Source organism: Heterodontus francisci, chromosome 20 (genome assembly GCF_036365525.1).
Source record: "Heterodontus francisci isolate sHetFra1 chromosome 20, sHetFra1.hap1, whole genome shotgun sequence".
Classification (NCBI taxonomy): Eukaryota; Metazoa; Chordata; class Chondrichthyes; order Heterodontiformes; family Heterodontidae; genus Heterodontus; species Heterodontus francisci.
In genome coordinates this window covers 38,798,074-38,812,167 of record NC_090390.1, presented here as the reverse complement: position 1 = coordinate 38,812,167, position 14,094 = coordinate 38,798,074, and the positions used below count along the sequence as shown (strand labels likewise).

At 46.0% G+C, this 14,094-nt stretch overlaps 1 protein-coding gene across 4 annotated transcripts in view; it reads right to left on the bottom strand.

Moving 5' to 3' along the window:
- The window catches only part of ide (insulin-degrading enzyme), a 165,058-nt gene that overhangs the window by 46,102 nt on the left and 104,862 nt on the right, over nucleotides 1-14,094 (bottom strand). For all 4 annotated transcript variants that reach the window (XM_068052630.1, XM_068052631.1, XM_068052629.1 and 1 more), the window contains exon 18: nucleotides 8,744-8,835. In XM_068052630.1, the coding sequence (XP_067908731.1) occupies nucleotides 8,744-8,835 (92 nt within the window). The remainder of the gene's footprint in view (nucleotides 1-8,743; nucleotides 8,836-14,094) is intronic.

Genomic DNA, 14,094 nt, shown 5'->3' with positions numbered 1-14,094 from the left:
GGTTGACTCCTAAATGCCCTCTGAAATGGCTTTGCAAGCCATTCTTGTACTTAATTTTTGCCTTGCATCAAAAACCTCTACGAAGTATAAGAAAAGGAACGAAACCACAGACCACCTGGCATCGACCTAGGCACTGGAAACGACAATGGCAAACCCAGGCCTGTCGACCCTGCAAAGTCCTCCTTATGAACATCTTGAGGCTTGTGTCAAAATTGGGAGAGCTGTCCTACAGACTAGTTAAGTATCAGCCTGACATAGTCATACTGAGGCAACTCAAAACTGGGCATCCATGAGGCGCTGTGGGCCATCAGCAGCAGCATTGTATTCAACCACCATTTGTAATCTCATGGCCCAGCCGATCTTCCACTCCACCATTACCATCAAGCCGGGGACCCACCCTGGTTCAACGAAGAGTGCAGGAGCGCATGCCAGGAGCAGCACCAGGCACACCTCAAAATGAGGTGTCAGCCTGGTGAAACTACAACACAGGACTACCTGCATGCCAAACAGCAGAAGCAACGTGCAATAGTCAGGGCTGAAACAGATCAGATTGAAGCTCTACAGTCCTGCCATACCCAGTCGTGAATGGTGGTGAACAACTGACAGGAGTAGGAGGCTCCACAAACATCCCCATCCTCAATAATGGGGGAGACCAGCACATCAGTGCAAAAGACAAGGATGAAGCACTGCATCCGTCTTCAGCCAAAAGTGCCGAATGGATGATCCATCTCGGCCTCCTCCTGAGGTCCCCAGCAGCACAGATGCCAGTCTTCAGCTAATCCGATTCACTCTACATGACATCAAGTAACGGCTGAAGGCACTGGATACTGCAAAGGCTATGAGCCCTGACAGCATTCTGGCAATAGCACTGAAGACTTGTGCTCCAGAACTAGCCACATCCCTCGCCAAGCTGTTCCAGTATGCATCTACCCAGCAATGTGGAAAATTGTTCAGCTAGGTCCTGTCCACAAAAAGCAGGACAAATCCAACCTGACCAATTACCGCCCTATCAGTCTACTCCCAATCATCAGCAAAGTGATAGCAAAGTCGATAACCCTTTCCATCAAGTGGCACTTGCTCAGCAATAACCTGTGCACTGACGCTCAGTTCAGGTACCGCCAGGGCCACTCAGCTCCTGACCTCATTACAGCCTTGGTCCAAACATGGATGAAAGAGCTGAACTCCAGAGGTGAGGTGAGAGTGAATGCCCTTGACATCAAGATAGCATTTGACAGAGTATGGCATCAAGGAGCCCTAGCAAAACTGGAGTCAATGGGAATCAGGGGGAAAACTCTCCGCTGGTTAGAGTCATACCTAGCTCAAAGGAAGATCGTTGTGGTTGTTGCAGGTCAATCATCTCAGTCGCAGGACATCACTGCAAGAGTTCCTCAGACTAGTGTCCTAGGCCCAACCATCTTTAGCTGCTTCATCAATGACCTTCCCCCCCCATTTTAAAAGGTCAGAAGTGGGGATGTTTGCTGATGACTGCACAATGTTCAGCACCATTCACGACTCCTCAGATACTGAAGCAGCCCATGTCCAGATGCAGGAAGACCTGACAAGATCCAGGCTTGGGCTGATAAGTGGCAAGTAACATTCGCTCCACCCAAGTGCCAGGCAATGACCATCTCCAACAAGAGAGAATCTAACCATCTCCCCTTGACGTTCAATGGCATTACCATCGCTGAATTCCCCCACTATCAACATCCTGGCGGGGGGGGGGGGGGGGAGGGAGGGGTTCACCATTAACAAGAAACTGAACTGAACCAGCCACATAAATGCTGTGGCTACAACAGCAGGTCAGAGGCTAGAAAATCTGCGGCAAGTAACCCACCTCCTATCTCCCCAGTGCCTGTCCATCAGTTACAAAGCACAAGTCAGGAGTGTGATGGAATACTCTCCACTCACCTGGATGGGTGCAGCTCCAACACTCAGAAGCTTGATACCATCCAGGACAAAGCAGCCCAATTGATTGGCACCCTATCCACCACTTTCAACTTTCACTCCCTTCACCGCTGACGCACAGAGGCAGCAGTGTGCACCATCTACAAGATGCACTGCAGCACCTCACCATGGCTCCTTAGACAGCACCTTCCACCCCATGACCTCTACCATCTAGAAGGAGAAGGGCAACAATGCATGGTTACACTACCACTTGCAAGTTCCCCTCCAAGCCACACGCCAACCTGACTTGGAAATATATTGCCACTGTTGCTGGTTCAAAATCCTGGAACTCCCTTCCTAACAGCACTGTGGGTGTACCTACACCCCAAGGACTGCAGCAGTTCAAGAAGGCAGCTCACCACCAACTTTTCAAGGGCAATTAGGGATGGGCAACATATGCTAGCCTAACCAGCGCCACCCATATCCCACAAATGAATTAAAAAATCTCCCACAAACAGTAATGTGATGACCAGATAATCTGTTTTTGTGACATTGATTGAGTGATAAATATTTGCCAAAACAGGGATAAGTGTCCTGCTCTTCCTCAAAATAGCACCATATAATCTTTTACATGCACCAGAGCAGGAAGAGCGGGCCTGGATTTAGCATCTCATCTGAGTGCAGCACCCCACCCTCAGTATTGCACTTGAATGTCAGCCTTGATTTTTGTACTCAAGTCCTTGTGACTCAGAGGCGAGAGTACCAACACCTGAGTGAAAGCTGTCAATCTAACATAAAAGGTACTGGCAAAGAATGAAATTTATGGAACCTTGTTCAACAAGGAGCCAAAAGCTTTCTGGAGAGGCAAACAAATTAAGAAAATGATTTGAAACTGATCATTTCAGTTTAACTCCAACAGGTTACCAAGTCTGAAAATGCCAGTTTTTGGCAATAAGCAACAAGAAAGTGGTTTATAGATTTATGCTATACATCTTGTGGTAACAATTCTGCAATGATCCACACAGCTCCCTGTGCTATAAGAATATCCCAGTTATATTGAAGGATAGTTTCGAATGCACCACACAGGCACTTGTTCAAAAGTCACTTTTTGTCACACGTATAGGGAAACCAACTTTTCTTGAAGGCAGGGTAAAGTACCACACATTTTCAACAAATTTTAAAATGCTTTGTTGGTCTGTACATGGGAACATAGAAAATAGAAGCAGGAGGCGGCCATTCGGCTGCCGAGCCTGCTCCGCGTGGGAGAGGAGTTCTGCTTCTCAGCCTGCCACATCAAAATGCAGCTGTTTCACATGGCAAGTGGAGATGTTGCTGTCAGAGCTGATGCTGCCAGAGATGCAGGTTATCAACATCTCTTCCAGCATTGTGCTCCAACGTGTTTATTTTAAGGTTTTTTTGTGATTCTATCAGCAACCAAGCAAAGAATATAATTAAACAGTATAAACAACAGGTGCCACTTGATTACTGGTTTAGGCATCTATAAAACTGAGACTGCATGAGAATTCCTGTCTGCCTTTATCCAGTGTTCAAACTTCGAAATAATCAATTTTATTGCTTAAACTTGGTTGTTTCCTCATTTTTATACATAATATTCTACTAAAGGTTCAACTTTAACAGGTGACAGACAAGACACAATTTGATCTGTTCAGAAAAGAACAGAACACAACCAGATCAAATGGCTAATCACCCACACAGGTTAATTTCAATTTTGAATGAAGAGCTCCTGATTAGACGAGAGCCGACACTCCAGATGCAAGAAGCCACATGCCTGCCATTTTCAGGATAAGTATTAGTAGAGTCTGAACTCAATCTTACAGCACAGAGGAAGGCCATTTGGCCCATCAGTGCATTGACTCATTGAAAGAGCTATCCAATTAGTCCCACTTCTATGTTTTTTCCTCATTACCCTGTAAATATCATTCTCATGACATTCCAGTGGCTTCAGTACTTTGCACACATGCGGACTCCTACCAAAACATGCTCGTTTCTGTCAATTGTATATTTATAATATCTATTTATTGTACAGTTACTGGCATAGCTGACGATTGTCAAGACACCATATAACTTGTAATAGGAAAGTATTAATTTGGATAGAATGTCATTTGACTGGAGTGATTGCTGCTCTTCTTGGCAATTTGTCTTCCTGAAATGTTAACAGTCCCCCTTCAAATTTAATATTCAAAACAATAAAGATTTTTTTTTTAGCAGCTATGAGCTAAAGCCTATTTTCAGAACTTCCTGTACAGTAAAGTATTCCTTTACCCAAAGTCCACTGTGATTAAATAAAGAATTCTAATGTTAAGAAAAGTATTCAAATAATAATCTTTTACGCACCAGTAACTTTGCTCCTTACACTATTAAGCAATATAAACCTGTCGTACTGCAAGCATTCTATAATCCGAACAAATGATTGCTAAGGAGTTTGGGTAGGGGATGGAGGGAAAAGAGAAGATAACTTGTAAGGCAGATGCCACTTTATGTTTTCAGTGCACTGTAGAGAAGATTCAGTTACAAATTTTGAAGTCAGATTTGTTGTAAACCAGTTCGATCAGCAAAAGGATATAGTTTATCTACTGTGGCATTGTATATATGGAGTCAAGAAGAAATGCACTCCTCAGATTAAGACAGATTGGAAAAGGGGGATCACTGAACCAAGCCATTGTAGTAAGTGGTGTAATCTACATTAGAGGTCGTGGTTTTACAACAATTAACACTTAAGAGGGTCTGTTAGCTCAGTTGGTTAGATGGCTAAAGCGTGATGCAGAAAGATGCCAACAGTGCGGGTTCAATCCCTGTACTGGCTATGGTGGTTCATGGAGACCTGCTTTCTTGCCTTGCCGCACGCTTGAGGAGCGGTGTCCTGTAAGTTATACGTTACCAAGTATCGCTCTCTAATGGAGCGAGATACCGATGGTCCTTTGGTTCTATGGCTGGAACAACACTTAAATTACTTTTGCAGAACTTTGAGTTTGTGCAAGTTTCTCTATTAACACAAGGCAGAGAGTACATTGAAAAGAATTTTTAATGAAACAACAAAGTGCGACATGCTGTTGCAACATAAATGCTACTGAATTATTTATGTTTTTTTGTCATACTCTGTCAACAGATGATCTTTGAATGAATTAATCGATGTATTTTAGATAAAAGGTACGTTTTTAAAAATTGTGGGCTGCATTTTAAGGCAGGGGCATAAAAATCTGGACGGACAGGTCAGGCAGGAAGTCAGACATTGTGACGCCCCGTCCCGTCCCATCCAATCCCGATTTTGTCCATACTGGCAAACATAAAAGGTGGAGGTCCGACGGCAAGGCGGTGGGCTGGTAATTAAGCTAGTTAAATTGTCAACTGAATGTGATCTCATGTGTTGGATGCAATTTTATCAATGGCGCACTGGTCTCAAGGGGCTTCGGAGTGAGGCGACAGATCATGCCTGCCTGGAAGAGCCATGGAGGGAGGCGGAGCTTAATGTGTCAGGAGTGAGGAGAAGGTTGGCTGAGCTGCAGGGGGGCCAATTCAAGAGGGCAATGGGCAAATGACACCTGGGTAAAGGTCACAAATGTGGGCATCAAGAGGGAGACAATGACAGTAGGAGGTATCCTCCAGAAAGTGTGCACAAGTTAAGACTCAACTACCTGCAGATGTCCTGAGGAAAGGTGAGGAGCAAACTACCTCAGATAAGGATGCAGAGCGGGAATATGGGCAAGCTAGGCCAGATGAAGAACCTCAGCAGCAACATGACATTGGACATGAGGCATGTGCATGGGAGGCCTGCAATTCCCTTACACATTCACATTTCATTTGATCCTTTATGGCCCTTGTACCTTATTCAATAAAAGATCCTCCTTTATGCAGTCAACTTTCACCATTCCTTCCTTAACAATGCATTGTCTTACTGAGTATTTGCACATAGCTGATCTGGTGAGACTCTAGAGTTGGGCCCTCGCAGCATCAGCGATCACCTCCAGCTTCTTAGAGGCTGGGATGCAGTGAAAGGTCAAGCCCTTGATGGAGGAAAAAGGGAGGAAGTCCACACCTCACAGTAAAGATTTATTTATAGTCATAATGGAGGCAGACAGTGTAATGATGGACAAATGCTCACCCATGAAAACCCAGTGATTCTAAGTGCACTTCTTAATTCGCTTTTGTGAATACCCACGTGGTGCTGTCCCTGCACTGAGGTGGAGGCTGTCTGAACTCGGTGCCCCATGGCTACAAATGACCTTGGCGGCCGTCCTCAGAATGCCTTGGGCTGGGCAGCCCCAACATGCTGTTGGCCTCCCGCAAAGCAGTACCGTCTTCTTTCAGCTGGGGTGTTGGATGAACTAGAGCCACTGGCAGAGCAGCAGCTGCCCGCACCAGGATCACTCAGAGGAGCCCCCAGCTGCAGGAGGCATACAATCCTCCTCCCTACCACGGCAAAGTTCTGCCTCCCTGCTGACCCGAGTGTAACTCGAGGTCCCCTGTCCCCTTCGCGCCTTGCCACTGCTGCCTTGCACCCATGGTCAGGATGAGAATATGGAGGTCTGCACAAATATCCAGCAGACACTGAGCGCTCCACTGGATGCGGCTTTCCATCAGATCCGCCAACCTCTCAATGGAGGAGGCCACGTACACCAGTCAGAGACAATATCGAGGCCAAGGCTTGGATGGACTCCATCAACTGCGCTTGGGCGCGCATAGCCTCTGGCATCTCTGCCAGATGTTGTTGCACCTCTCACTGCAGCTCCAGCATTTTCCTTGCTGCTGCTGAAACCAGAGGCATGTCACGAGCCTGGCCTCCCACTGTCTTCTGACTATCAAGAGCCATGGGTTGTAATAGCCTCCGTCAGTTGCTCGTCTGTACTGTGCTCACTAGATACTGTGCCCAGATCTAAGCTCGCGCGCAAACCCAGTGAGGTGCATGTCTCTGCATTGGTGGAGGAGCATGAGGTGCCAATGGACCCGCTGAGGCTCCTTCCTCCCCCTCAGAGATAGAGGATCCGTAGTATTTTTCATTGGTGCCCCATTTGGCAAAACTTGACTTGCGTGACAGAACAAATAAGTGTAAGGGTCAAGGGCCTGCCACCCTTCCATTGCAGACTCCCCTACAATGCAGTGGCGCAGTGGCTAGCACCGCAGCCTCACAGCTCCAGGGACCCGGGTTCAATTCCGGGTACTGCCTGTGTGGAGTTTGCAAGTTCTCCCTGTGTCTGCGTGGGTTTCCTCCGGGTGCTCTGGTTTCCTCCCACATGCCAAAGACTTGCAGGTTGATAGGTAAATTGGCCATTAGCAATTGCCCCTAGTATAGGTAGGTGGTAGGGAAAAATAGGGACAGGTGGGGATGTGGTAGGAATATGGGATTAGTGTAGGATTAGTATAAATGGGTGGATGATGGTCGGCACAGACTCGGTGGGCCAAAGGGCCTGTTTCAGTGCTGTATCTCGAAACTAAACTAAACCCGTGTGCACCAGATGCCTGAGGAGCAGCATGGCTCCATTGTTGCAGATGCAGCACTGTGCCCCATGTAAGCCTTACTACCTTGGGAGAGTGCCCCGTCATGCCACCCGCAATGCTTCTTCCATCCTGCAGTCCAGCAAGTTGCATGGCCTCCTCCTCCATCAGTGAAAGGACATGCAGTCTATCTCCAGTCTTCGCGTGCTCCCTACAATTATGGGTTATCTTTTCCTGCAGACAGAAGGGAGGGAGATGTTGGACCCCGAGCGATCTCAATCCCAACACATAGGCTGCTGGCAGTGAAGTTGCCACTGATGGAGGCACACAGATGCCCCTTCTGCATGTGTTCCCTTCCCAGGGATGGCACAAGATTCCAATATGACAGGGGACCTGCTTTCAGGACCACTGTGACAGGCCGCTGACGGACATGTTGCATCCCTTTGCGCATGTCTGGTGGGGGAGGGGGGTGGATCGCTCTCATCCCAACACAACATCCTACTTCACCAATACAAGGCTCAACGGGATTAAACGATACTCACTTTCACAGCCTGGATGAGGTCACTGAGCCGATGGCGGCACTGTATCCATGTGCATGGGGTTATGCCACGACTGTTGACCGCCTCAGTAATCTGGAGTCAGGCCTGCTTGGTTTGGCTCGCTGGTCTCCTCCTCCCGTCCCTTGGGAATAAGATCGCCCTTCTCTACCTGACAGCCAGTAGTAGCACGTGGAGGGAGGCATTAGGAAAGCGTGGGGCCACACAGGGTCTCCTGTCAGCCATCTCTAATCACCTAATGACACCTCCTCCTCTTCCAGGCCTTCCCAATGCAAAGCTCAATGCAGGGATAGCAGCCCTTTAAAAATAGCACCAGGTCCTGATGAACCATCACCTGACTCCATGCTCCCCACCTCCGGGCCCAACTCAAACCATGTAATTGGTCGCAATTCACAGCTCATTACTCTTAATTGGTCAGCCGCTGCTGAATCGTGTGCGGCTGGCTAGCCACTCCATTCCCCAATGGTCCTTGCGCCCAACTAAGCACCTGACGGCAGGCCTGGCGTTCAAAACGTAAAATTCAGCCCTGTGTGTGCTTGCAAATGAACCAACACATAAAATACTGCATTGAACATAAACTTCATTTCCCCTTTGTGTATTAATTTTTGTTTTTGTGAGGGGGTACATAGAATAAAGGAGAAGATGGTATTTTTCCTCTAGCTGTTAAAAAATTCAACTAATTTGACTTCCAGTATCAGACTGAAAAACCATTAAATTAGAAATGCACAGCAGATTTTAAGTAACCATTTTTCTTCATAAAATTCCTGCACATTAACAATTTAGTGAACTATTGGTAACATTCTCAAACAAAAAATTAGTTTTCCTTACGTACACTTGAGAAGGTAGCTAACCTGTCTTGTTATATTCCCATGGAGAAGAGCTTCTATGTGTAGCCATGACAACAGTTGAGGTATAAAGGCCTTGAGGCGAATGAGAGTGACATCTGAAATAGATTTTGAGACAGCTAAATCAATCACACTTCCAGAAAATAGATATACATACAACATCTTACCTGGATTCAAAGGCACAGAACAGCAAATCTGAGCAGATGGTGAAAAGTGGATTTATGGATTTCACAAATAAAATAAAATCATGAAATAATGTTGTTAAATGGAGCATCAGAACTTACTTGTGCAAACAAAAATAGATTAAAAGGGAAAAGTGGTTTTAGTCACTAAGGTTGTTTGAATTACTGAGCATACAAGTAGGGCTTTAGTCTAACACACTGAGCAAATCCCTTTTTTTAGTGCTTCTCAGCCACCTATGTCACAAGTTAAAATATACTCAAGGTGAACATATGAAACCGTAATTTTAAAAAATACAGAAAGTGAAAAGTTTGCATTTAATTTCCACTGCCAACAAACGTTACAGCACAATTAAAAATCTTCCAATATAATGTATAACATGACATAGTAACACCATTTCAGTGAAAAAATCTTTCTGTACACCTTATTGATCGCAATTAAATAGTGTGTGCAAAGTTTCGGTCAAATGAAATCCATGGAGTGACGAGATGAGCAAGTTAAAATGTTAGCCATGTTATTTATCTTTCGGTTTTTGCACTATTATATAATGTAAATAAAAATTAACAGGATAAAGTGGCGAGTCTTATGGTTTTGGGGCATATTATGATTTTGTACTAAAGTCTTGGGAATAAGGAGTTTACTGTAATCCCACAAAGTTTTGGGGTGGGTGGGGGAGCTGCAGAAGTAGTAGAAAGATCCCAGAGGGACCAGCATCTCTCTAGTTATTTTTTTTGTTGTGCCCGGACTATTCATTTATTATGCAAGGTACCTTTAAATTTTTTTGCATGGCCACAAATGCGCAGTATGTTAAAGTGAATGACGTGTGCAGCCTGCACGATATCTTCCAGTTTGCTGCGCAGCTGCACACATGCACAGCTTAGAAGGAACACTGGTAGGGACCACGTAATCATAAAAATTGTTATTCATGGTGAGTTAATCTTCCTTACTACACCATGTACACTGCTTCACTGAGTCTGAATGGTTGTGTTGTTACTGTTAAAACCCCGAGGAACAAACCATCTGCAGAAGATGCTGAAACAGCATTAAAAGCTGCCAGCTTGAAAAGTGTCTAGGTAGTCACACCGAACACAAATGAAAATGGTTCTGGTTGATGGAAGTCAATCATTGCAGGCCCAGGATATCGCTGCAGGCAATCTTAGCAAAACCAGTCAAACCATCCTCAGCTGCTTCATCAGTAACTTTCCCTCTGTCATAAAGGTCAGAATGCTTGCTCTACTGGAGTTAGAGCAGAGGCTCCTATTTTTTTCCCCATTTAAAAACGGCCTCCTGGTCAGCATTGGAGCTGCAGCATTACTCAGGTGCTCCACCATTTTGGGACAGGCACATAAATTAAAGGAAATCAAGGACTTATCGAGTCCCATGTATAGCTTATGCACCAACTCCCAAGACCCTTTGTGCTTGCTGCCTTCATTGGCCCATTGAGCACCTTAAGCACTCTGGCCTCTGTTCTTGATTTTCAGGAACCAGACACACGTCATGCTCAAGTGCACTGCGCAGCCACCATAGCATTGGTCCCAACATGCAACCTTATTTGTTGCTCATCAGAGAATCTATGAGCACCGAGTGTCACCAGGTTACTACACTATATAATACATTGTATAATACTGCTGTCTTAAAGTAGTAGTTCGTCATTTAGAATAGAATGGTTACAACACAGAAAGAAGCCATTTAGCCAGGCAAGTTTGTGTCGTCTCTCTGCACAAGCAACTCAGCAAGTCCTACTCCCCCGCCTTTTCCCCTGCAGCTCTGCACATTTTTTCTCTTCAGATGATTATCCAATTCTCTTCTGAAGGCCTTGATTGAATCAGCCTCCACCACACTCCGAGCATTCCAGATCCTAACCACTCACTGCATTAAAAAAGGTTTTCCTCATGTTGACGTTGCTTCTTTTGCCAATCACCTTAAATCTGGTTGTCGAATCTTCCACCAACAGGAACAGTTTCTCCCTATCTACTCTGTCCAGAACTGTCATCTCTATCAAATCTCCTCTTAATCTTCTTTTCTCCAAGGAGAACAGTCCCAGCTTCTCCAATCTATCCATGTAACTGAAATCCCTTATCCCTGGAACCACTCGTCAATCAAAAAGGAATTAGACTGTTATCTGAAAAGGAAGAATGTACAGGGCTACGGGGAGAAGGCAGGGGAATGTCAACAGGTAAACTGCTCCTTCAGAGAGCCAGTGCAGACATAACCAGCCAAATGGCCTCCTTTTGGGCCAATTCTGTGATTCTGTTCTTCTGAATCTTTTCTGCACCCTCTCTAATGTCTTCACATCCCCCCTGACGTATGGTGCCCAGAGCGGGACACAATAATCCAGTTAAGGCTGAACCAGTGTTTTATACAAGTTTATCATAACTTCCTTTCTTTTATACTCTATGCCCTATTTATAAAGCCCAGGATCCCGTATGCTTAATAAACCACTTGTTCAACCTGCCCTACACCTTCAATGACTTGTGCATATACACCCCTAAAGGACCCTACTCTCCTGCACCCCCTTTATTTTATATTGCCTACTAAAATGAATCACTTCACACTTCTCTATATTAAATTCCATCTCTCACGTCCACCCATTCCACAAGTCTATGTCTTTTTGACGTTTACTATCCTCCTCACAGTTCACAATACTTCCAAGTTTTGTGTCATACGCAAATTTTGAAATTATGCCCGATACATATTAATGACTTACACTTGGGTGTATCAAGAAAGGCAGGGGTCCCAATGGCAACACCTGGGGAAACCCCTACGTATCTTCCTCCAGTCGGAAAAACAACCATCCATTCACCACTACACTCCATTTCCTGTCACTCAGCCAACTTCATATCCATGCTGCTACTGTCCTTGTTATTACACGAGCTGTAACTTTGCTGACAAGCCTACTTATGTGGCACTTAAACAAATCTTTTTCGAAGTCCATGTACACCACTGCAGCTGTACAGGGCCTTGGTGAGACCACATCTGGAATACAGTGTGCAGTTTTCGTCTCCTTATTTGAAAAAGGTTAGAATTGTGTTAGAAGCAGTTCAGAGAAGGTTCACTCGACTGATTCCTAAGATGAAGGGGTTATATTAAGAAAGGTTGAACAGGTTGGGCCTATACTCATTGGTGTTTAGAAGAATGACAAGGATGATCTTACTGAAACACATGGGGTGGAATTTTATGATTGCCATGGCGTTGCCAACAGCAGGACCGGAAGTTAGCTTAACTTCCGCTTCCGCCCCAATTCCTGTCTCGCACGCAATTTTGTACATAAATGAGCCATGTGGCGATCTCATGTCAAGGATGGAGACAGCAGAGGAAGTCTTGAACTGTGGGGTCACTCATAGAACATGGGAGCAGTGCCACAAGCGCATCAATGATTTACGTAGATCGGTGAGGGTAAGTGGCCTTTGCGAAGCAGCTCCATTGTTTTCCTTCATTGCTCAGTGTCTTTAAGTCAGAGGGTATACAAGGAATGCAGTGAAAAAATACATGAGCAGCCTTGGCACAAAATCATTTAGTGAACGTTACCAAGATAATGATTAGCATAGTTTATGCGATTGGATGTGTCGTGCGAAAGCCACTGCAGAATGAGTGATGTTGATGCATGTATGCAATGGTTGTGATGCATCATTTGCCACGTCATTAAGTCTGCACTGTCTGCTGTAAGATAAACGAAGCCACAACCAGCCCGAGTGTGGTAGAACAAACAAGAGGTCCTTGACATGAGGTTGCTGACCACAGGTGAGGAGGCAGCAGAGATTGCGAGAGAGGAGGGAGGCAGGGCAAGTGGAGATGGCAAAGCAGGAGCCTCAAGGCGTAAGGATGAAGTGTTGTCGCCACATGTGGAAATTTAAGGAAATTGTGAAACACATGCTTAAAGTGCGTCTGTTTGTCTCTCCACTGCAGGTGCCTGCATGCGAGTCGTGGAATGCCACGTGGCCCAAGATCCCTCCTCTGGGTAGAAAGAAGAAGCCAACACCCCAGAGAGTGCACAATCATCTGCCTCTTGTTCCATCCACACGGTCTGTGGCGGGGATGGGGTGGGGTGGGGGGTTGTTTAAGATTACAATTTGAGTCACAAGCTGACGGTTGAGACACAGACACATCCCAGCAGCTGAGGGAGCATGCGCCAGTCAGGTCCCCTGACAATAAGAGGACTGCTGGGGACCAGGCCCTTGCTCAGCCCCACTCATGATGATCCTGTTTGTAGCTACGAGGCGTCTGCTGGATGTGCAGCAAAGCCATATGGAAAATATCTCAGAGATGCCCGAGGTCATGCGTGGCTTTGCGAGTGCCATGGAGGAGTCCATGCAAGCCCTGCGGTCTGTCATGTCCCAGGTATTTGAGCGTATGGCTTCCTCAGTCGAGTCTGGCGATCTCCGTGACGAGTCTGGTTGAACACTCAAGCCATATGCGATCTGACCTGCACTCCATCACTGTTGCCATTGGTTCCATACAGTCGTGTCTAAGTGAGGGGGAACGAGGAACCTGGACCTCCCTACGGGTGCCCCTTCCCATCAAGGAGACAGGCAGCTACCATCATGCACCCAGATGGACGAGGAGCGCATGCCAGCTGCCCCGGGGCCTTCCTCTCAGGACACCCTTAGGGTAAGCAGCATCTCGTCCTCTGCCGCTCCCCTGCCCCCAATAGTCATTGACCCAGAAGGCAAGCACATGGGGGGGGGGGGGGGGGGGGGGGGCTACACAAGCACCATTGCTGCAGGTTCCCAATAAGATGAAGCCACTGAGGCCCTGTTCCTCCAGAGGATGCCTGTCCCAGTCAACCACAGCAACGGGGCAGTGCACCGAGCAGACTGCCTCCATCTCAGCTGCTAATGTCGGGGCAGCACTTAGATGTAGTTGAAGAAAAGGGAAATTGAAAAACAGTTTTGAGCAAAAAGGTGGCACGGGTGATGTACATATTGTGAGAATGGAAATGTTTTAATATATTGTTATTCCATTTAAAATTTGATCCACTCCAGTTAATGACTTACTTGGTTTCAGAAGGATACAAGATTTGTTTTTGGAGACCTACAGCAGGAATGCAATGATGTTTGCAAAGCATTTCAGAAAATATCCTGTGTCCATTTCTCATTGGAATTTGAACCTTCAATGATGGCTGTTTTCCTATTGATTATTAACTTTTTCCAACACTATCATGCCTTACTTTTATTTTC